The sequence below is a fragment of the Mercenaria mercenaria genome, chromosome 13 (genome assembly GCF_021730395.1).
Source record: "Mercenaria mercenaria strain notata chromosome 13, MADL_Memer_1, whole genome shotgun sequence".
NCBI lineage: Eukaryota > Metazoa > Mollusca > Bivalvia > Venerida > Veneridae > Mercenaria > Mercenaria mercenaria.
Window position 1 is genome coordinate 7,008,007 of NC_069373.1, and position 26,061 is coordinate 7,034,067.

Below are 26,061 nucleotides of genomic sequence, written 5' to 3' on the forward strand. Positions count from 1 at the left end.
TTAAATTAGCACTGTTTACAGTATCTTACGCGCCGGTAATTGAAATATGTGACTGTATTCATATCTGAAATGTACAAATAAACATGTAAAAATGTGAATGTTACTTGTCTTCTGGTTATGATTTCGGGTAATAAAATAATAAAAAATTATTTTGCCTAAAAATAATTACATTTATTTTTTCCCGAAATTAATAGCTATCTCGTGCTAGGTGTGTTAGCTATAAACTATTGTCGTTGTCAAGTAATCCAGTTTTCTAGTTCCTTGTCTAAACATAACAGATGAATGATAAACGCCTATTCGTCAGGGAACCACTCGTAGCGTTATATTAAATCGAGGAGCACGTGCAATCTTCTCAGTTGAACTAAAGGTGTATTGGCTAGCGCTTCAGATCGATGTTAAATTGCCCACCCGCCCACCCCAATAATAATAATAATAAAATTGTATACTACAATTCATTATATTTGTATCTTTAATTTGTTATGACAATCTGACTGTTTTGTGAAGTACTTATGTTGCAGATAATATGCTGCCATTGGGTGCCAACTCCGGAAGTGATCAGACTCCAGGTACTTTCCACAGACATTAATTGAACGGATTCCTGGGCTACAAACAATTTGTGAAACAGACAGATCTAAAAGGATATTATCATTCTTCGGACTGTTGCTTTATGAGAAATCAAAAGGACATATTTAGAATTTATACATGTATAATTTTTATTACTAAAATTCCAGTTAAATTTTTTCCATATTTATATACAATTATTTTTTTTATGTCACTCCTAATTTTAAGGGCCTGGAAAAATTCTGTCGACCGTGGGGGCGATCGGGCGTGCTTTGGGACGTTTGATGGTACGGATGTTACGGTGTATATTAAAGGTATTGCTCTAGTGCCTTGGCAATATCTGACTAGCCTTGCTTAAATGTATCATAGCCTTGCTGATGTCATAGCCTTGCTCATCATATAGTATTTGCTCGCTTAGAATTACAGTACGTTGTCTTGCTCCCTTGGTCCGCTAAATGTTCCTCATTACTTTGCAGGTAACGTCGAGTTATGGGGAATATTTAATTTACTGTGGTGTACTGTAGCCTTGCTCATTATAGTATTTGCCTTGCTTAGAAGTACAGTACGTTGCCTTGCTCCATTTGGTCCCCTAAATATTGTGGTGTACTGTAGCCTTGCTCGTTGCTTAGAATTACAGTACGTTGCCTTGCTCCGTTGGTCCGCTAAATATTGTTGTGTACTGTAGCCTTGCTCGTTGTTTTGAACCACAGTACTTTGCCTTGCTCCGTTGGGGCCGCTAAATATTCTCATTGCTTTGCAGGTAACGTCGAGTTTTGGGGATGTTTAATTTACTGTGGTGTACTGTGGTATCCCTTGCGTCCGTTGTGTGGCGCTGCTTGTTGCTCTACAGGTAACGTGGAGCAATGACGTGGTGCTTTACGAGTACGTCTGGTTTCCTCCCGGTCGACTGGTTTTTCAAATAGCTTTCATTGGAGTGGCCATACTCTGCCAACATATTGATAATAACTTTTATATTGAAAGGAATATTTCATAGGTTAAATTAGCACTGTTTACAGTATCTTACGTGCCGGTAATTGAAATATGTGACTGTATTCATATCTGAAATGTACAAATAAACATGTAAAAATGTGAATGTTACTTGTCTTCTGGTTATTATTTCGGGTAATAAAATAAGATGTTTTATGATACATCTAATAAGAAATATTGACTAGAATTACCTGATATCACTATTAATTCCACCCTGGAATCTGGTGCCAACAACATTGACAACAAACAGTAGCAGACGGTACTCGGGATCAGGTTGTCGTGGCAACTGCCAGTTGACATGTACACCATTTTTACCACGACTTTCTACCATTATAGAAGGTGCTGGAAGTATACCTTCCCCATCACTTTTGATGAACTAAAACAAGAAATTGAAACAATTACTATAATTGTAACAAGAGCTGTCGGAGAACAGCAATGCTCGACTATTCAACAGCCTTGTCAACTGAATTAATACGGAAGTCGAAAAAGGTGCATAATTTTGTAAAAATGGGAAAAAGGGTTATGGAACCTTCACAGTGCTTATCAGCTCATAAAGTGAACAAGTGCGTGAAGTTTCAATCCTTTCCCATAGGTGGATACTGAAATACCAGCTTACATACAAAAACTTAACCAAAAACTGCTAAGTCGAAAAAGGGGCATAATTTTGAAAAAAATGCAAAGTAGAGTTATGGGACCTACACAGTGTATGTCAGATCATGACAGTGAACAAGTGTGTGAAGTTTCAATCCATTCCCGTTAGTGGGTACTGAGATACCAGCTTACATACAAAACCTTAACCAACAATTTCTAAGTCGAAAAAGGGGCATAATTTTGTAAAAAAGGCAAAATAGAGTTATGGAACCTGTGCAATGTAGGTCAGTTTATCACAGTGAATAAGTGTGTGAAATTTCAATCCATTCCCACAAGTGGTTACTGAGATACCAGCTTACATAAAAAACCTTAACCAACAATTTCCAAGTCAAAAAGGGGCATAATTTTGTAAAAAAGCAAAATAGAGTTATGGAACCCTTGCAATGTTGGTCAGTTTATCACAGTGAATAAGTGTGTGAAGTTTCAATCCATTCCCACGAGTGGTTACTGAGATACCAGCTTACAAACAAAACCTTAACCAAGAATTTCTAAGTCGAAAAAGGGGCATAATTTTGTAAAAAAGCAAAATAGAGTTATGGAACCTTTACAATGTAGGTCAGTTTATCACAGTGAATAAGTGTGTGAAATTTCAATCCATTCCCACAAGTGGTTACTGAGATATCAGCTTACATACAAAACCTTAACCAAATCGGGACGCAGACGCATGGGTGAGTCCAATAGCTCTACTATTCTTTGAATAGTTGAGCTAAAAACTGTAATTTCATTTTCATTTAACCAAGTACGACATTCACCAAGTATGACATTCACCAATTTTAACTTTCTAGAAACACAATTCTGATAAAAAAATTTATACCTTCTTGCTAGAAGGACAAACAGCCTACAGTCTATTTGTTTCACAAATTTATCTTCCATCACTTTATGAATTCAAAGGTGTGAACCATTTTTGCTAAAAGAACTTCAGAAAAAGTTTTAGTTCAATTCTAGTCAGCTGGAAATACAGTTTAGCACAAAAAAATATGTGTCAATAAATACAATTAAAAGAATGATATTTTCAGAAATCAATGGCATATTATTATTCTACCTGTCCCTCATCTATCTGCCTCATACTCTCTTTAGTACTGGCTGGTACAGCAACTTGACGTTCTTCTTCCATTGATTCTTCATTTCTTCTAGCGTCAAGCTCAACAGCATCTTGCACCTCTATAATTGCCATGTTTTTCCTCCTTTTCCGTGGTTTCTCAAAACTAGTCGTTTGCTGTGGACTATATGCCCCCTCCAGTTCTGAAGACGTTGTTCCATCTTCCTCAACTTCAACATAGCTACGCCCATCTCTGATAACACTAACACCCCTTTGCCTCGGAGTCTCGTACTCTCGTCCAGATTTTGGTGTTTTTGGTGTCCTTGGAGTTTTTTCCTTCTTTCTGTGAGCCACATGAGGAGCAATTGGTCTTTGTGCATCCATGACAACCATGCTACTAGGCTGATCAGTTTCTGTTTCCGTCTCTGTTTCGGTTTCTGTCTCAGTCTCAGTTTCTGTCTCTGTCTCACTTTCAGATGGAGGCAGACGTTTCTGCCCCCGTGGCAAAATTCTTCTTTCCTGAAGGCTTGGAGGGATAAAGTCATGGTTCAGTGCTGGTTTATATTTCTGTGGTGTCTGTGACGATGTCTGTGTGGACTTCTCATTGTCGTCTGTCATCACACTCTGATCTGAAATATGTAACATATGCAACCACTGAGTAAAAGATGGCCACAAATTACTTTAAAGTTAATACATGATACTATGAAAGAATCTGATTAATATATTATTCCTAAGCATGCATTATCCAACTGAATGTATAAATTGGAATGGCCTATTGGTAACATGCTAATAGATGGCATACAGTGAAATAACAGATGAGGTAAATTGAATAAAATACTTGCATATTCAAAAATCTGACAGCAGAAAATGAAGTTTTATTATCACCTACTGATGTAGAATATAAACATTAAGCTGTTATACAAGAAAAATTGAAAAATACAAAAATAATGTAAAAGAACTACACAGAAAAAATATCTACCTAATGTTCAAAAGAAAGCAAAAATGTGACTAACTAATTACCAAAAACAAAACAATTCGAAAACCAATGACGTTTGTACAACAGACACTTAAAACACCAAAGACTTGATTAAATATTGTATCACTGTTATGCAAGTACTGATCAATGAAATGGTTATAATTTTATTTTTGTTTCTTAATAAAGTTTTTAAAAATAAAAAAAAAATATAAAAAAACAAGAGCTGTCCGTAAGACAGCCAAGCTCGACTATTCGAAATATTGTCACAGAAGCAGGAAATTATTACCCAAAATGTTAAATATCAAAAGAGTTTTAAGTTCGAAAGGGGACATAATTTGACCAAAATACATATCAGAGTTATGGGACTTGATGTTATCAACTAGTTTTATAACCCCGAAGAAACATGTTAAGTTTCAATTCAATATCTGCATTAGTTTTGGGGATAGTAACTTGCATGTTAAACTTTAACCAGAATTTTCTAAGTCCAAAAGGGGGCATAATTTGCTCAAAATACATGTTAAGAGTTATGGAACTTGACCCCGTGAGGTTGGTAATTGACCTTGAAAAAGAATAAATAAGTTTCAAAGCTATATGCCTTTTGGTAATAGCCGTATGTACTTGCACGCAAAAACTTTAACCCGGATTTTCTAAGTCCAAAAGGGGGCATTAATTTGCCCAAAATACATGTCAGAGTTATGGGACTTGGTGCTATCAATAGTTTTATAACCCGAAGACACATGTGAAGTTTCAATTTAATATCTGTAGTAGTTTTGGAGATAGTTACTTGCATGTAAAACTTTAACCCCGAATTTTCTAAGTCCAAAAGGGGGTATAATTTGCCCAAAATACGTGTCAGAGTTATGGAACTTGACCCAGTGAGGTAGGTAATTGACCTAGAAAAAGAAAAAATAAGTTTCAAATCTATATGCCTTTTAGTAATAGCTGTATGTACTTGCACGCAAAACTTTAACCAGAATTTTCTAAGTCCAAAAGGGGGCATAATTTGGCCAAAATACATGTCAGAGTTATGGGGCTTGACCCAGTGAGGTAGGTAATTGATCTAGAACAAGAGCTGTCCGTAAGACAGCCAAGCTCGACTATTCGAAATATTGTCACAGAAGCAGGAAATTATTACCCAAAATGTTAAATATTAAGAGTTTTAAGTTCGAAACGGGATATAATTTGACCAAAATGCACATCAGAGTTATGGGACTTGATGCTATCAACTAGTTTAATAACCCCGAAGAAACATGTTAAGTTTCAATTCCATATCTGCATTAGTTTTGGAGATAGTAACTTGCATGTAAAACTTTAACCAGAATTTTCTAAGTCCAAAAGGGGGCATAATTTGCTCAAAATACATGTTAAGAGTTATGGAACTTGACCCAGTGAGGTTGGTAAACTGACCTAGAAAAAGAATAAATAAGTTTCAAAGCTATATGCCTTTTGGTAATAGCTGTATGTACTTGCACGCAAAACTTTAACCAGGATTTTCTAAGTCCAAAAGGGGGCATAATTTGCCCAAAATACATGTCAGAGTTATGGGACTTGATTCTATCAACTAGTTTTATAACCCGAAGACACATGTGAAGTTTCAATTTAATATCTGCATTAGTTTTGGAGATAGTAACTTGCATGTAAAACTTTAACCAGGATTTTCTAAGTCCAAAAGGGGGCATAATTTGCTCAAAATACATGTCAGAGTTATGGGACTTGGCCAGTGAGGTAGGTAATTGATCTAGAAAAAGAAAAATAAGTTTCAAATCAATATGCCTTTTAGTAATAGCTGTATGTACTTGCACGCAAAACTTTAACCAGAATTTTCTAAGTCCAAAAGGGGGCATAATTTGGCCAAAATACATGTCAGAGTTATGGGACTTGACCCAGTGAGGTTGGTAATTGATCTAGAAAAAGAAAAAATAAGTTTCAAATCTATATGCCTTTTAGTAATAGCTGTATGTACTTGCACGCAAAACTTTAACCAAAATTTTCTAAGTACAAAAGGGGGCATAATTTGGCCAAAATGAAGGTCAGAGTTATGGGACTTGGTGCTATCAACTAGTTTTATAACCCCAAAGACACATGTGAAGTTTCAATTCAATATCTGCATTAGTTTTGGAGATAGTAACTTGCATGTAAAACTTTAACCAGAATTTTCTAAGTCCAAAAGGGGGCATAATTTGCTCAAAATACATGTTAGAGTTATGGAACTTGACCCAGTGAGGTTGGTAATTGACCTAGAAAAAGAATAAATAAGTTTCAAAGCTATATGCCTTTAAATGATAGCTGTATGTACTTGCATGCAAAAACTTAACCAAGGTGTGACGCCGACGCCGACGCCGACGCCAGGGTGAGTAGAATAGCTAGACTATTCTTCGAATAGTCGAGCTAAAAAGAAAAAATAAGTTTCAAATCTATATGCCTTTTAGTAATAGCTGTATGTACTTGCACGCAAAACTTTAACCAGAATTTTCTAAGTCCAAAAGGGGGCATAATTTGGCCAAAATGAAGGTCAGAGTTATGGGACTTGGTGCTATCAACTAGTTTTATAACCCCGAAGACACATGTGAAGTTTCAATTCAATATCTGCATTAGTTTTGGAGATAGTAACTTGCATGTAAAACTTTAACCAGAATTTTCTAAGTCCAAAAGGGGGCATAATTTGCTCAAAATACATGTCAGAGTTAAGGGACTTGACCCAGTGAGGTAGGTAATTGATCTAGAAAAAGAAAAATAAGTTTCAAATCTATATGCCTTTTAGTAATAGCTGTATGTACTTGCACGCAAAACTTTAACCAGAATTTTCTAAGTCCAAAAGGGGGCATAATTTGGCCAAAATACATGTCAGAGTTATGGGGCTTGACCAGTGAGGTAGGTAATTGATCTAGAAAAAGAAAAAATAAGTTTCAAATCTATATGCCTTTTAGTAATAGCTGTATGTACTTGCACGCAAAACTTTAACCAGAATTTTCTAAGTCCAAAAGGGGGCATAATTTGGCCAAAATGAAGGTCAGAGTTATGGGACTTGGTGCTATCAACTAGTTTTATAACCCCGAAGACACATGTGAAGTTTCAATTCAATATCTGCATTAGTTTTGGAGATAGTAACTTGCATGTAAAACTTTAACCAAAATTTTCTAAGTCCAAAAGGGGGCATAATTTGCTCAAAATACATGTCAGAGTTATGGGACTTGACCCAGAGAGGTTGGTAATTGACCTAGAAAAAGAATAAATAAGTTTCAAAGCTATATGCCTTTAAATGATAGCTGTATGTACTTGCATGCAAAAACTTAACCAAGGTGTGACGCCGACGCCGACGCCGACGCCAGGGTGAGTAGAATAGCTAGACTATTCTTCGAATAGTCGAGCTAAAAAACGATCTTTGTCCAATATTACATATACGACAAACCTACAATACAAAACATCAAAATTTCTAGAAACCATGTTAGTAAAAAATGGAAAACTTCTGCAGCATATAGATATAAAGTGCTTTCATCTGAATTTTCAAAAACTTTGCTACAAGCAGTCAGAAGAAAAGCAATATTTTTACATAAAAAGATGGCAGGGTGCACTTACTAAGTCAATTATTTTCAATTAGTATTTCATAATCAAATATAATCTATACTGTTGTGTTTGTTCTATGTCAGCTAACGCAAAAACAACAAACAATAATGAAATATCATCTCCCTACTTGATCCCTTTTTTGTATAAAATTGTGGCTATATAACACCTGTAGCCTGATGGTACAGTTATTATGTAGCTATACTGACCACAAAAGCAGTTGATTGTTATACATTTTTGATATCTTTTAGTAAATTTATCATAAAACAAGCAGTGTGTTTGCTGCAGACGTTACATAATGTGTTAGTGGGTGGGGTACATGTTACTCACCATCCTCTATAGAGGAGAGTAGCTGGGGTTGGCCTGGAAGTTATCATAAGAATTATGAAATCATGCATTGTGAGATGATTAGCAACCATATTTAAATGTGTAATTTAAACTTTTCATATTTTTTTTTTTTTATCTCATTTACTCCAATTTCATTAAAAGATTACTACTCACAAAATAACTGTACCATGTATATTATTCATAATTAAACATGGTTGCCTTTTTATAAACAGATTATAATGTTACATCCAATCTTCTGAAGGAAAAGTGTTAAATGTATGTGGATACTAATGTAATACTAACTTCTGACTGGAGATGGACAACATACAAACAAATGAGCCACGCCATGAGAAAACCAACATAGTGACTTTGCGACCATCATGGATCCGTGCAGTCTGGTCAGGATCCATGCTGTTAGCTTTCAGAGCCAATTGCAATTAGAGAAACCATTCGCGCAGGCTAGTCAAGATCCATGCTGGTCGCAAAGCCACTATGTTGGTTTTCCCATGGCACGGCTCATATAGGTCTAAAACTATATACCTTCTGACCAATGACAGTTACAGTGAAATCATATAATTTTGTGGACACAAAATTTCATTGGTATGTAATTTTGTGGTTTGGGTCAAATGGATATTTTGTGTGGATCTAAATTTCTGACATGAAATAAATGGAAATCTTACTTGTTTGTTGGGATTAAATTTTGTGGAATGACTCAACTACAAAATCCATGAAAATTTAGTCCCCCACGATTTGATTTCATAGTATACAGTATCACACGTGTACATGATATAACAATATACAAGTGAAATTGTGTACGGTAAAAATGTCAAGTTTTGTATGCTTCAGTAAAATAAGAAACTCTTAAAACATTATAATTCAAAGTATTTGCCACAGAATAAACAGGAATTAGTTCACTATAAATAACAAGCATGTGTTACTAGCAACAAGTAGCTAGTCATCACAATGTCCATTTAAGGTTTTAACATTCTCCTAAAAAATTTTGCCGAATTTTGTACCATATTAAATGTTTGCATCAACGCTATCTGAACATAGCTAGCTATTACTTAAAACTTGACCTTTTTAAAGGCAGAAACACATATAATTGATGAACCCATCATACTATACACAATGGAAAAGGAGTGTCTATTATAATAAACACTTTATGAAATATAATCCATAAAATATACACTACTAAACTTTCAGAATCGTTAAGTTTTCTGGGTCTTCAATAAAAATAAATGAATAAAATGTATAAATATAATAATCAATTAAACCTGTTCTTATTCCATATCTTAGTAACAATGTGTAACAGTTTTATTTCATTCAATTAAAACATCAACGATTCATGACAGTCTGAACAACATTAATTTCAGCCAAAGTTACAACAGCACATGATTGTCATGTAAGTCCTCGGTCCCCATTGACTACTATAAGACAACAGTGATTTATTGAGCAAATGTATTTTTGAATGATGTTCTATTAGCACCCACGATGTCACATTGCAGACTGTACAGAATGAGCTGGTGCAACAGACAGGACAGCCACCAGGGTTGCCTCTAGCAGTTTGGCTATGTGAATTATCTTGACCCAGAACATGCCACCACTGACAGCAACATTAGGAACAATGGCAGCAGGAACAATGTATGTGGACAGCAGGTATAAATAATATTCATGGGATATAAAGTTATTCTGACCTTGGCTAAAATAGGTGTTGTTTATCAAACTGACTTTATTTGGTGACTTTTAAATTAGAATAAAATGAACAAAAACAAAAAAAAAATCTTTTACACATTGTTGGTAAAGTATGAATAAAATAACAGCTCAACTGTTTTATATTTTCATGTATTTGTCTTTTCAATGTCCAAAAAAAGCATAGATGACCAACTAAAAACAAGAGCTGTCGGATGACAGCGCGCTCGACTATTCGAAGAATTGATTGAAGAATGGGGTCAAAATATTTCCATAGATTTTCAGACTAAACAAAAAAATGGATTAAACAAAAAATGTTCCTGTATTTGTGGATTTCCATTAGTCTTGCACTAAATGGCAATGTGTGACCATGATGGCAAATATGTTAAGTTATATGTTAGGCAAAACATGGACTTATATGAAAAATTTAACTAATTTCCAAGTCCAAAAGGGGCCATAATTCAGTCAAAATAGTTGACAGAGTTATGTACTCTTGCCTACAGATGGAAATCATGTTGATAAACTAGTGTTAAAAGTTTCAAAGCCACAGTTCAAATAGTTTTGACAAAACGCTGACTTGTAAGAAAAACTGAACAAATTTGAAAGTCCAAAAAGGGCCATAATTCAGTCAAAATAGTTGTCAGAGTTATGTACTCTTGCCTAGAGATGGAAATCATAATGATAAACAAGTGTTTAAAGTTTAAAAGACATATGTCAAATAGTCTTGACAAAACACGGACATATACAAAACAGGACCAGTTTCCAAGTTCAAAAAGGGCCATAATTCAGCCAAAAAAGAGGAGAGAGTTACGTACTCTTGCCTATTGATAGAGACTATTATACTGAACAAGATATAAAAGTTTCAAAGCCATATGTCAAACACTTTACACAAAATATAAACTGGTACGAAAAACTTAACCAAGATTTCTAAGTCAAAAGGGGCCATAATTCAGTCAAAATGCTTGATGGAGTTATGTACTCTTGCCTACAACTGGATATTGTGATGGTAAACAAGTGTTGAAAGTTTCAAAGCTTTATCTCAAAAGACTTTGTCAAAATGTGGACTGGTACGAAAAACTTAACCAAGATTTCTAAGTCAAAAAGGGGCCATAATTCAGTCAAAATGCTTGATGGAGTTATGTACTCTTGCCTACAACTGGACATGGTGATGGTAAACAAGTGTTGAAAGTTTCAAAGCTTTATCTCAAAAGACTTTGTCAAAATATGAACTGGTACGAAAAACTTAACCAAGATTTCTAAGTCAAAAGGGGCCATAATTCAGTCAAAATGCTTGACAGAGTTATGTACTCTTGCCTACAACTGGACATGGTGATGGTAAACAAGTGTTGAAAGTTTCAAAGCTTTATCTCAAAAGACTATGTCAAAATATGAACTGGTACAAAAAACTTAACCAAGATTTCTAAGTCAAAAGGGGCCATAATTCAGTCAAAATGCTTGACAGAGTTATGTACTCTTGCCTATAACTGGACATGGTGATGGTAAACAAGTGTTGAAAGTTTCAAAGCTTTATCTCAAAAGACTTTGTCAAAATGAGGACTGGTACGAAAAACTTAACCAGGGTGTGACGCCGACGCCGACGCCGTGGTGAGTAGGATAGCTCTACTTATTCTTCGAATAGTCGAGCTAAAAATTGAGTAGCGCACATGAAAATGGTTGTTCTTAACTAAAACAGTCATTTTCCACAGTGAACATTCACCATTAGATATCAGTTTTCATTTCATAATCACTGAGGTTGGGTGTAACAGGGAGAAACAGTGAGACAATTATAGAACAAGAGGCAAATTTTCAAAATCTATGACAACAATGAAAAACATTAAAACCTCACATTATGCCTAGTAATAGTAATTTGATACTTTTTACTTGAGCAATTATGAATTTTTAAGAATTTGTAAGTTAATTTAGGAAATATTACCAATATTTCACAGAGGTGACTTCCTCTTGTTCAACACTGACTCAATATATACCAGAGACTGTACAACATGTTATGTATTATTTCTTGGGTCTGCAGTATAAACAGTGAATATCAAATCTGAACTGTCGGAGGTAAACATGTATATTCTGTATGTCCTGTTCTTGACATATATATAGATAATTTCATCAAAAGTGTTTCAAAATGTTACAATAGCGCAATGTCACCTCTGTGTTTATGTGCAATTTTTACTTCTGATAAAAACTTCGTAACAACCCGTTTTTATCTCCAAATCTTAAAACATCATTAAAACTACTTTTTTTGATATGATTCCGGACATTACTCCTTAATTTTGACAAGTTCTGTTTTCCCCCGACACAAACTTGATAAAAATCACACTATAAAAGAAACTCTGGAATTAAGGTTTTCAATTCCAGGCTCTTTAAGGAGGAGACACATTTTACAGTTAACTCAGTGTGCTATTTGTACCATGAACATATCCGATGAAGTTAATTCTCCGTGATCTTAATCTTCTTTCCTTAAGTGCTGTGAAAAATAACATTATGCACATTAAAAAAAATATATATATATATATAAAAGTGTGTACTTCAAAGAAGTGTACCATATGATTATCACATGCTAGTTAGTACACAAATTATCACAATATATAATAAATGGCAAATAAATCTTGGGAAAACATTCACATTCAGGGGCGGCAAAATCTTATTTTGACTTGCTTGTCCGTTTTTGTCAATTGCTATTTTGTACTTGTCCATATGATAGTTATATAGTAAATTCTGGTCAAATTTCACTTGTCCGTACAAGCTTTGGGACAACCTGGGCAATACTGACTACTGAGTTTGCCGCTCCTGCACATACACAAAGAAATCATCTCTTGGAAAAATAGTTCAGAGTCAGTATTTCATTTTTCCCAAGAATCACTACCATAATGCTCTGAAATAAAAATACAAAATATTAGATAAACATTTTTTGTGCTGAAAATAAAATAAAATTTTAATTAAAGTAAGAGATGATAATACAAAGTAAACATGTACTTTGGTCATGCAGAAAGTGAAATGCTATGACTGTGCCACTTTTTTAAAGAAGTTCCATGCATTGTAAAAAGTAGTTCCATGCTGAAAGTGATGCAGTGATCTCTGCTTCCATGACAACATCAAGGACCAACCTCTGTCATCATTAACTCCTCCCATAGCTTCAGCATAGACTGCAACTGCATGCATTTTTGCCATTTCTTCTCTAGGATTTGGAAACCTTCTAAATTCATCATTATAACCATAGTCAAAACTCCTGGCTGTCCTCATGTGATCATTCCACTGCCTGTCTCCTGGATAAAGCCCCCGCTCTTTATTTCCTTTGCTCCACCTATATTCTTCTGGTGTCCTTGACCTTTCACCCTGGTTCAATCTATTCGGTGGACTAGTGTTTTTGTTTCTATTTTTTCTATCATCACTTTTACTCCTTTTCCTTTGATCATTTTTCTGTCTATTACCTTTCTGAATTTCTGGACTTTTCTCTCCTCTCTGACCTTGACACTTTGACTGATTTTTGTGCCTGCTTTCTCTGCTTTCTTGCGGGCCACTGGGGCCACTATAGTACCCATAATCCTCTCTGCCTGTATGACCTCTCTGCTGATCCTCTGGGCTACTATCAAACAACCTGAGGTAACGGTCATCACCTGGACTGTAGCTCCTATTTCGGTATCTGTCTGGACTTCTGTTGTCATGCTGATGTCTGTAGTCAGGTGGAGCCAGCTTGTATCGCTCACCATGAGGAGTGTTTTCATACTCGTCTCTATACTGCTGCTTACCTGCATTATAATCTTCTTCGTATGAACCGTTCCTTCTAAATGGTGGTCTCCCCCTTTCATATGGGCCCCATTCCCTATCTCTGGTATTAATGGGTCTATCACTGTCCATACCTCTCCTGTAATAATCATCTCTATAACCCCTCCCATTGTATGACCTCATTGTATTGTAACCATAATCTCTCCATTGAGAATATTCAAAATCATCTCTTGGCCCCCAATCTCGTGGGTCTCCGTCAGGCCCTTGATAACCTCTTCCTCCTGGGTATCTATTAAAGGGGCCAGGCCCCTGGCCATATTCAGGTGGGAACCTATGATCCCAGCCTGCTTCATTATAGCAAGATGGGGGATATCCTGACCCACGTCGTCCATCTTGAAAGTTTTCATTTGGCGTGTACATTTGTCTAGCAGATGGAGGTCCCTCGGTCTCTTTATTGTCTTCTGTTAATGCAGTATTTATAAACCCACCTTTTTTCTTGGTTAACTGTTTGACTTTTGCCACATTACTGGCAGCAAATGCAAACCCTTTCATGCCTACATTCTTTCTTGCCACAGCATCAGGCGCCTTCAGCTCTAGGGCTTTATGCTTAGAAAGACCTGCAGAAAAAGCTCTAGTTCTTTTCACATAGCTTTTCAGTCTTTTCTGATCAAATTTGAATGGTTGCTTCAAACTAAAACATCCAATTGCTGCTCGAAGTATCTTCTCTTGACGTATAAAGTTGATAATGACTTGCCCAATAGCTTTAAATGTCAGTGCTCTGTTTCTTTTCTGCTCCTTTAAATTTAAGTTTGCTGGCAGTCTAGCAATTTGGCTGATGCCATACAAGGAGAGTTTGGTCTTTCTGTCCCGATCTTTTGTTGTCTGTGGAGTGGGAGACTCGGAATGACTTCGCCGACCCAAGAATTGCTGGTTTGTGGCTACAGAATATCGACGGTCGGTTACCGCATTACTATCATCATGACTATCATCTTCGAATGACCTTGACTTCTGAGCTCCAGTTTTAAATGCAGAAGCAACTGACAGTTTCTTTTTTAATATATTTGTTGATTCCTGATGGTCTATATAAAGGAAAGGAGAGATAGGAGAAATTTATAAATGACAGTAAAGTTGGTAGGCAGTTGGTAGTTGGTAGTTGAACATTCGAATAACCAACTACTTACTAGTTGCCAGTTGGTTATTCAAAATGTATAAGCAAGTCTGATTATCTTTTAAAACATAATGATAAAAAAATCATTTTAATCCATGTTTTGTTCTTTAATATTAATCTTCATTTCTTAAAATGCATTCAGCAGTCTCAAAAAGTACCTTGAGAGCCAGTTGCCAATTCGCGATATGTTTCAGAAAAGCCCATTTTTCAGACACATATGAATAAAATAATTCAAATTTACATATATTTAATTCTTTCGTATCAATATCCGACACTTTCAGCGTATAGGTCAGTCTTGGAAACACTCAGGAGAGCCAGTTGACAATTCGCGTGCGAATAACCAACTGCCTACTGGTAGGCAGTTGGTTATTCGACATTTTACTGACAGTCATTGTTTTGGTAGAACATGATAAAAAATTCATTCTAACCCTTGTTTTGTTGTTGTTTTATGTTAGTATTTATTCTTTTAAATGCATTCAACAGTCTCAAAATGCACCAGGAGAGCCAGTTGCCAATTCGCGAAATGTTTCAGAAAAGCCTTTCTTTCAGACACATATGAATAAAATAATTCAATTTTACATATATTTTGTTCTTTTGTATTAATACCCGATACTTTCAACGTATAGGTCAGTCTTGGAAACAATCAGGAGAGCCAGTTGCCAATTCGCGTGCGAATAACCAACTGCCTACTGGTAGGCAGTTGGTTATTCAACATTTTACAGACAGTCATAGTTTTGGTCGAAAATGATAAAAAAATCAATCTAGTCCTTGTTTCGTTTTTTAATGTTAATATGTATTCCTTTAAATGCATTCAACAGTCTCAAAATGCACCAGGAGAGCCAGTTGCCAATTCGCGATATGTTTCAGAAAAGTCGATTTTTCAGACACATATGAATAAAATAATTCAAATTTACATATATTTTGTTCTTTCGTATCAATATCCGACACTTTCAACGTATAGGTCAGTCTTGGAAACAATCAGGAGAGCCAGTTGCCAATTCGCGTGCGAATAACCAACTGCCTACTGGTTGGCAGTTGGTTATTCAACATTTTACAGACAGTCATAGTTTTGGTCGAAAATGATAAAAAAAAATCAATCTAGTTCTTGTTTCGTTTTTCAATGTTAATATCTCAAAATGCACCAGGAGAGCCAGTTGCCAATTCGCGATATGTTTCAGAAAAGCCCATTTTTCAGACACATATGAATAAAATAATTCAAATTTACATATATTTTGTTCTTTCGTATCAATATCCGACACTTTCAACGTATAGATCCGTCTTGGAAACAATCAGGAGAGCCAGTTGCCAATTCGCGTGCGAATAACCAACTGCCTACTGGTAGGCAGTTGGTTATTCAACATTTTACAGACAGTCATAGTTTTGGTCGAAAATGATAAAAAAATCAATCTAGTCCTTGTTTCGTTTTTAAATGTTAATATGTATTCCTTTAAATGCATTAAACATTCTCAAAATGCAACAGGAGAGCCAGTTGCCAATTCGCGATATGTTTCAGAAAAGCCGATTTTTCAGACACATATGAATAAAATAATTCAAATTTACATATATTTTATTCTTTAGTATCAATATCCGACACTTTCAGCGTATAGGTCAGTCTTGGAAACAATCAGGAGAGCCAGTTGCCAATTCGCGTGCGAATAACCAACTGCCTACTGGTAGGCAGTTGGTTATTCGACATTTTACTGACAGTCATTGTTTTGGTAGAACATGATAAAAAATTCATTCTAACCCTTGTTTTGTTGTTGTTTTATGTTAGTATTAATTCTTTTAAATGCATTCAACAGTCTCAAAATGCACCAGGAGAGCCAGTTGCCAATTCGCGATATGTTTCAGAAAAGCCTTTTTTTCAGACACAGATGAATAAAATAATTCAAATTTACATATATTTTGTTCTTTTGTATCATTACCCGACACTTTCAACGTATAGGTCAGTCTTGGAAACAATCAGGAGAACCAGTTGCCAATTCGCGTGCGAATAACCAGCTGCCTACTGGTAGGCAGTTGGTTCTTCAACATTTTACAGACAGTCATAGTTTTGGTCGAAAATGATAAAAAAAATCAGTCTAGTCCTTGTTTCGTTCTTTAATGTTAATATTTATTCCTTTAAATGCATTCAACAGTCTAAAAATGCTCCAGAAGAGCCAGTTGCCAATTCGCGATATGTTTCAGAAAAGCCCATTTTTCAGACACATATGCATAAAATAATTCAATTTTACATATATTTTGTTTTTTTCGTATCGATTTCCGACACTTTCAACGTATAGATCCGTCTTGGAAACATTCAAGAGAGCCAGTTGCCAATTCGCGTGCGAATAACCAACTGCCTACTGGTAGGCAGTTGGTTATTCGGCATTTTACTGACAGTCATTGTTTTGGTCGAAAATGATAAAAAATTCATTCTAACCCTTGTTTTGTTGTTGTTTTATGTTAGTATTTATTCTTTTAAATGCATTCAACAGTCTCAAAATGCACCAAGAGAGCCAGTTACCAATTCCCGATATGTTTCAGAAAAGCCGATTTGTCAGACACATATGCATAAAATAATTCAATTTTACATATATTTTGTTCTTTCGTATCGATTTCCGACACTTTCAACGTAAAGGTCCGTCTTGGAAACACTCAAGAGAGCCAGTTGCCAATTCGCGTGCGAATAACCAACTGCCTACTGGTAGGCAGTTGGTTGTTCGGCATTTTACAGACAGTCATTTTCGACCAAAACTATGACTCATAGTTTTGGTCGAAAATGATAAAATAAGTCAATCTAGTCCTTGCTTCGTTCTTTAATGTTAATATTTATTCATTTCAATGCATTCAACAGTCTCAAAATGCACCAGGAGAGCCAGTTGCCAATTCGTGATATATTTCAGAAAATCCTTTTTTCAGACACATATGCATAAAATAATTCAATTTTACATATATTTTGTTCTTTCATATCAATATCCAACACTTTCAACATATAGGTCAGTCTTGGAAATACTCAGGAGAGCCAGTTGCCAATTCGCGTGCGAATAACCAACTGGTAGGCAGTTGGTTATTGAACATTTTACAGACAGTCAGTGTTTAGGTCGAAAATGATAAATAATTCATTCTTATTCTTGTTTTCTTGTTTTGTTCTTTAATGTTATTTTTTATTCCTTTAAATGCATTAAAAAAACAACAACAAAAAAAAACAATTCATTTTACGCCTTAAAAATGGCATCAACAATCTTACTGCTACATGTACGCTTCAACATTAAATCGCCCCTATTTAATATACGTACTATAGTGTGTTCTATATACTGACTAAAGGTTAGGGTTAGGTTTAACATAGGTTTTACAAGTGTACATTCAATGATTGCGTAAACTCAATGCGTGAGATTTAATGACGTCTACAAGTAGGTACTTGTTTTTTTGCACGCCACAGGCTCTCCTGAATGTTTCCAAATGAAAGTGTCAGATATTGATGTGTAAGTACAAACTAAATGTTTAAGCTGCAGGTCAAGTTCAATAACACCGTTCATGAGATCGAGTTTCAAGAATTTTCAAGTCATAAATCAAGCTGGACGAGGAATCTTAGGTCATAAATCGGTTGTGCTAATGGGGATATTACGCATCGGAATTTAAACAATGTGCAGAGTTCATCAGAGCTGAACATCTGGCTGGGGTTAAAATGCCTAAGTTCATTTCAGGACAGGTTCAAAGGCATTGTAAAATTGAAAGATTTTCAGTTAAAGGCCGACCAAACCAGTTGCTCAACCCACGAGAAAATTAACCTTCCAAATTGGAAAAAAATGTTGAAAACGGAAAAAGACAAAAAAAAAGGATAAATAAACAAAAAACTGGTCTTCCTGATAAATGCCGAAAAACAAATTGTTAGTAGAATTTGTAGTCTCATATTGCTAATATCCAGCAATATGTAGACTACAAAAGAGAAAAAGGGTTGTATATTTTTCATTGATTATTAAAAGAATCAGTGCTTTTGTTGTATGTATAGTATATTGTAAACAAATCTGATATGCAACACTCATTTGTACGTCTGTTTCATTTTTAACCATAATTTAAATGTAATTTAATTCACAAGTTTTTGGTTATTGCTTTGATATTTTCAATAACTAAATAGTCGAGTTGAGGTGTTTCAAATTCATGATTTATATATAGTCTACTATATCATAATGAGCCGCGCCATGAGAAAACCAACATTGTGGGTATGCGAGCAGCATGGATCCAGACCAGTCTTGCGCATCCGCGGTTTCTCTAATTGCAATAGACTTTGAAAGTGAACAGCTAACTTCGATCCTGACCAGACTGTGCAGATGCGCAGGCTGGTCTGGATCCATGCTGGTCGCAAACACACTTTGTTGGTTTTCTCATGGTGCAGCTCATATAACAATGTTTTTGTTTTACACATTAGTTCTAATTATTTCACACACTGTCCAGTGTAATTACCAAAGTTGACCACTGCCGTAATCTATAGTCCCGCTGCTGAGTGTTAATGTCCATTTTATTGACTTGGGAGTAATATTAATGACATGCATCGTCTTAGCAATCTAGGACCTGATATATGATGTGGTAAATGCACTTCCGCATTTGACCTTTTTACACAAAGACATAACTACTCTATATAATGAACAATCCACTACGAATAATGACATAATGATTATATTATCAAATATCCTCTTCATATAATTTAATAATGACTCTATTATACGGCATCGCAAGCTTCGTATGAGGTATTTAGGGACCGTTTTCTTCTTTTTAAAAAGTATCCGCTTTATATAAAGAAGTACTTACTTTATATAATGGTATTTGAACGAACTCCATGTAAAGAAATATGTATTATATATAAGGATGAAACCACTTAATATAAAAAAGTTTGCACTTTAAATAATGCCAAATATGCAAGCATTTCTTTGTTGCATAATAAAATTTCAGTTGCTATTTATATTTTTCTTGTTTTGTTGCTTCTATATAATAAAGTGAATAACGTGTTATTGATATTGTCAACCCAAAAACTGAATTTTCAACCGAGCCGATGCAGTGAGGGTGTCATTGATATTGTCAACCCGAAAACTGTATTTTCACCCTCAGCCGATGCAGTGAGGGTGTTGTTGATATTGTCAACCCGAAAACTGTATTTTCACCCTCAGCTGATGCAGTGAGGGTGTTATTGATATTGTCAACCCGAAAATTGTATTTTCACCCTGAGCCGATGCAATGAGGTTGTTATTGATATTGTCAACCCGAAAACTATATTTAAAACCGAGCCGTAAATATCAATAAAACACTCACTGTCATGTATTATTTAAATAATATGGGGCGTTTAAATTGAATCACAGTTTTCTAGCACATAGTATATTAAAGCTCGTCATTCCGCTTAGGTAAAATGACAAATCTTTAATGTGGCTAGGTAATACATATTTCAACTATATATATATATGTTTCAATTTGAATGCTATATAATATATGTAGCCTTTCTTAAAATCTGCCAATTAACGTTTTTCAAATTCTTTTCCTATTCAATTAAAAAGGAAAGATATTAAATATTTTCCCGTTCCTTACTTAGCGCATAATCAATCATGTAATATTCCTATGCATTTATGTTTTGTTTTCCGCTGGCCAGGCTTGCACTTCTTTATTAAGGCGAACTTTCATAACATAATACATACTTTCTTCCATACATCGTTCGTTTTTACTATACAGTACTACAAGGGCAATATCCATATGAAAATGAAAGCTGATAAAAAGCCAACAAGTTTGGATTTTTTGTTCGTTCCGCGCGCAAATCCATTAAAAATTAACCGTCTTAGGCCATACTCTTGGCGAAAAACAAAGATTTCAGCACACGTAACATTATCGTTATTGGTGGTTTGGGAGATTTAAGCTTAAAGTGTGAAATTTCCAGCTCCCTTCGCTAGGCATGTCTACATTTAGTATTGCATAGTTATAACATAAGGAAGGTACCGAGCAAAACAATCACGAGAAACATTTCCTTGTATATTACACATAAATAAACAAGATTCAGACCCCTCCCTATCCCTCCAACAAAAATAAAATCCACATGCAATATATTTATCTATCAACAAAGTATTACCACATTATAACAGTGTTAATGCTCTTGAATCTTACCTCAAGATTATCAAAATATATTAGCTCTATTGTCTGTGCATTAGTATCATATTTTCATGAGCCAATAAGAAAATAAAATTAAAAGAAAGCAAGTTTTTCAAAAGGCTGCAAACAGGAAAAATGCATTTCTCACCATGTATTTAATCTTGGTTTTGCAGTTTATTATGACAAAATAGAATCTGAAAGTACATTCAAACAGTACTATATATATTTCAGATAATAAATAGTATCAAATATCAGTGCTTAATTAGAAAATACAAAACGTATAAGATGTATATATATATAAACACTTACTTTTCATTTGCGACAATATCCCCGAAACACATTCTAGCTGTAACAATACGTGTTTAGATCAAAATCATCCAGATACAAAAACATCACAATATCATAATTGTGACGTCCTGTGACCCCGTAACTCTACAGGGGTCTGGAGTTTTACTGCTATGGTGATAAGTTAATTGTTTTAAAAGTAGGCATGACCCCAAATTAGTTTCTAGCAGTTTGTCAGTTCAAAATTCAAATTTCAAATCGTTGAATTTGAAGCTAATGTTAATTTCATTAACGAGATGTCGAATAACCAACTGCGCACGCGAATTGGCAACTGGCTCTCCTTAATGTTCCCAAGACTGGTCTACTTGGTGAAAATGTTTGATATTGATAAAAAAAGATAATAACAATAATTAAAACATTATTGTATGTTTTATGTGTGTAAAAGAAAGATTTTCTGAAAAATGTTGCGAATTGGCAACTGGCTCCCTCCATGCCTTCAAAGACTAATGAATGCATAGATTTTAATAAATAAAAAAATACTTCAAAGACGACATTTTTATCATTTTAGACTAAAAATGGACTTTCTTGAAAATGTCGATTTACTAACTTTCTACCAGTAGGCATTTGGTAATTCACAAGCGAATTGGCAACTGACATACCACGGTGTTCCCTAGATCTATCCACTTGTTGAAAATATTTGATACTGAAAGAACAAAAAATATGTAATTATATGAATTATTTTATGCATATGTGTCTGAAAAATCGGCTTTTCTGAAACATATCGCGAATTGGCAACTGGCTCTCCTGGTGAATTTTCAGACTGTTGAATGAATTTATAAGAATAAATACTAACATAAAAGAACAAAACAAGGGTTAGAATTATTTTTTATCATGTTCTACCAAAACAATGACTGTCGGTAAAATGTCGAATAACCAACTGCCTACCAGTAGGCAGTTGGTTATTCGCACGCGAATTGGCAACTGGCTCTCCTGGGTGTTTCTAAGACTGACCTATACGTTGAAAGTGTCTGGTATTGATACAAAAGAACAAAATATATGTAAAATTGAATTATTTTATTCATATGTGTCTGAAAAAGGGCTTTTCTGAAACATATCGCGAATTGGCAACTGGCTCTCCTGGTGCATTTTGAGACTGTTGAATGCATTTAAAGGGGAAAAAATTAATATTAAAGAACAAAACAAGGATAAGAATGAATTATTTATCATTTTCGACCTAAACACAGACTGTCTGTAAAATGTCGAATAACCAACTGAGACTGTTGGGTGCATTTAAAGGAATAAATATTAACATTAAAGAACGAAACCAGGACTAGATTGATTTTTTTATTATTTTCGACCAAAACGATTACTGTCTGTAAAATGTCGAATAACCAACTGCCTACCAGTAGGCAGTTGGTTATTCGCACGCGAATTGGCAACTGGCTCTTCTGAGTGTTTTCAAGACTGACCTATACGTTGAAAGTGTCAGATATTGATACGAAAGAACAAAATATATGTAAAATTGATAAAATTGAATTATTTTATTCATATTTGTCTGAAAAATCGGCTTTTCTAAAACATATCGCGAATTGGCAACTGGCTCTCCTGGTGAATTTTGAGACTGTTGAATGCATTTAAAGAATAAATACTAACATAAAAGAACAAAACCAGGTTTAGAATGATTTTTTATCATGTTCTACCAAGACAATGACTGTCTGTATAATGTCGAATAACCAACTGCCTACCAGTAGGCAGTTGGTTATTCGCATGCGAACGGGCAACTGGCTCTCCTGAGTGTTTCCAAGACTGACCTATACGTTGAAAGTGTCTGATATTGATACGAAATAACTAAATATATGTAAAATTGAATTATTTTTTTCATTTGTGTCTGAAAAATCGGCTTTTCTGAAACATATCGCGAATTGGCAACTGGCTGTCCTGGTGCGTTTTGCGACTGTTGAATGCATTTGAAAGAATAAATACTAACATAAAACAACAAAACAAGGGTTAGAATGAATTATTTATCATGTTCTACCAAAACTATGACTGTCAGTAAAATGTTAAATAACCAACTGCCTACCAGTAGGCAGTTGGTTATTCGCCCGCGAACTGGCAACTGGCTCTCCTGAGTGTTTCCAAGACTGACCTATACGTTGAAAGTGTCGGATATTGATATGAAATAACAAAATACCTGTAAAATTGAACTATTTTATGCATATGTGTCTGAAAAATCAACTTTTCTGAAACATATCGCGAATTGGCAACTGGCTCTCCTGGTGCATTTTGGGACTGTTAAATGCATTTAAAGGAATAAATATTAACATTAAAGAACGAAACAAGGACTAGATTGATCTTTTTTTATCATTTTCGACAAAAACTTTGACTGTAAAATGTTGAATAACCAACTGCCTACCAGTAGGCAGTTGGTTATTCGCACGCGAATTGGCAACTGGCTCTCCTGATTGTTTCCAAGACTGACCTATACGTTGAAAGTGTCGGGTATTGATACAAAAGAACGAAATATATGTAAAATTGAATTATTTTTTTATATGTGTCTGAAAAATCGGCTTTTCTAAAACATATCGCGAATTGCCAACTGGCTCTCCTGGTGCTTTTGAGACTGCTGAATGCATTTAAAGGAATAAATATTATCATTAAAGGACAAAACAAGGGTTAGAATAAATTTTTGATCATGTTATACCAAAACACTGACTGTATGTAAAATGTCGAATAACCAACTGCCTACCAGTAGGCAGTTGGTTATTCACACGCGAATTGGCAACTGGCTCTCCTGAGTGTTTCCAAGACTGATCTTTACGTTGAAAGTGTCGGATATTGGTATGAAAGGCCATATAAAATGTCATATTGAATGATTTTATCCATTTGTGACTGAAAAAAAGAAGCTTTTCTGAAACATATCGCGAATTGGCAACTGGCTCTCAAGGTACTTCTTGAGACTGCTGAATGCATTTTAAGAAATGAAGATTAATATTAAAGAACAAAACATGGATAAGAATGATTTTTCATCATTATGTTTTAAAAGGTAATCAGACTTGCTTATACATTTTGAATAACCAACTGGCAACTAGTACGTAATTGGTTATTCGAATGTTCACTACCAACTACCAACTTCCTACCAACTTTACTGTCATAATTTATAACAGAGATTTGCAAATGACTATAGCATTAAATCTGAAAACAAATTTAAGGTTGATCAGTAAAGATGATAATGGAAATATGTAAATATCAGTTAACAGAAAAGTATGTAAATGACATTAACAGCCTGGCTGATAATGGAAATATGTAAATGACTTTCACAGTAAAATTGAAAATAGAAAATATGTAAATAACATTAACAGAAGAAAAGTTCATATGTTAATTACTTAAACAGTAAAGTTGATAATGATCATATGTAAATATTGATGAAATAGATATATGAATTCAATAGATAGTGGAGATATATAAATGAATTAAACATTAAATAAATAAATGTTAATAGTAAATATATGAAAAAGAAGAAAAAAATATCTTTAAACCTATGACTGAATTTTATATTTTTAGCTGTGAAAATCATTAAAGTAAACTGACACCGAGACATATATTTGTAATTGACCTAACTTTTCCTCCCTGAAAAATACATTACCTTTTACCATATCTTCCTCTACAGGGAGCTAATAAGGCGCTTTAAAAAAATCCACTATGACTAAAAGCATTTTCACTTTTCCATTTCTAAGGAGACATTTTCTTTCTCTTCATATATTACTGCACACTGTCTATATCAGTATTTTGCATGACGACACCGTAGTAGCTTAATACTTTTCTAACTATTAAAACATTTTCATATTTTGCTTTTAAGAATTTAACAAATATACCAACAGATTAGTAAACTATTAACCATAACATGGTTTTAACAGCTAACATGTGACATTGCTATGAATACCCATTACATAATCCAGTTGCAGAGACTCTAAATACCTACCAATATGTTATACTCCATAATCATACAAGAGGGTCATGATGACCCTGGATCGCTCACCTGAGTAATATGAGCTACATGTTTCAAATGTCAAAATGATGATAAAATATTAAGAAAGTCAGTAGGTCACATTCATGGTCAATAAAATTCAGTTTTACAATTTGTGTGCAAAACTGTGTATGTCATCAAAATTTCAAGGCTGTATCTTAAAAAACAAGAAAGTAGGTCAAGGTCACAGTCAAGTGACATCATATTACTTGGGGTCATCAGGTAATTATAATTAAACAGTCTTGGAAATAGGATCAGATGATTTTTTAAAGTATTTTTCCTATATAACTCACATAATAACTAAGTGACCCCAGGGCAGGCCTCTTTTAAACCCAGGGGCATAATCTGAACAATTCTGGTAGAGGACTACTAGACAATGCATTATACCAAATATCAAAAGCCTAGGTCGTATGGTTTCAGACATTAGAAGATTTTTAAAGCTTTTTCCTATGTAAGTCTATATAAAATATGGGACCCCCAGGACAGGGCCTCTTTTCACCCAAGGGGTACAATTTGAACAATTTTGGTTGAAGACCTGACCATAAGACAATGCTACAAACCAAATATCAAAGATCTAAGTGTTGTGGTTTCAGACAAGAAGATTTTTAAACTTTTTTTCCTATTAAGTCTATGTAAAACTTGGAACCCCCGGGATGGGGCCATATTTGATCCTAGGGGGATAATTTGAAAAATCTTGGTAGAGGACCACTAGATGATGCTACATACCAAATATCAAAGCCCTAGGCCATGTGGTTTTGTACAAGAAGATTTTCAAAGTTTTCCCTATATAAGTCTGTATAAACCATGTGACCCCCTGGGGCGGGCCATATATGATCCAAAGGGTATAATTTGAACAATTTTGGTAGAGGACCACTAGATGATGCTACACACCAGATATCAAAGCCCTAGGCCCTGTGGTTTCGGACAAGAAGATTTTTAAAGTTTTTCCT

General features: G+C 34.8%; 1 protein-coding gene across 14 annotated transcripts in view; it reads right to left on the reverse strand.

The window, feature by feature from the left end:
- The window catches only part of LOC123530547 (uncharacterized), a 139,220-nt gene that overhangs the window by 49,688 nt on the left and 63,471 nt on the right, over positions 1-26,061 (reverse strand). For 8 of the 14 annotated variants that reach the window (XM_053521068.1, XM_053521067.1, XM_053521066.1 and 5 more), the window contains 4 exons: positions 12,211-12,267; positions 8,106-8,138; positions 3,242-3,867; positions 1,740-1,924 (listed from right to left, as the gene is read on the reverse strand). In XM_053521068.1, the coding sequence (XP_053377043.1) occupies positions 1,740-1,924; positions 3,242-3,867; positions 8,106-8,138; positions 12,211-12,267 (901 nt within the window). The remainder of the gene's footprint in view (positions 1-1,739; positions 1,925-3,241; positions 3,868-8,105; positions 8,139-12,210; positions 12,268-26,061) is intronic. The other 6 variants (XM_053521062.1, XM_053521071.1, XM_053521061.1 and 3 more) reach the window with 3 other exon arrangements.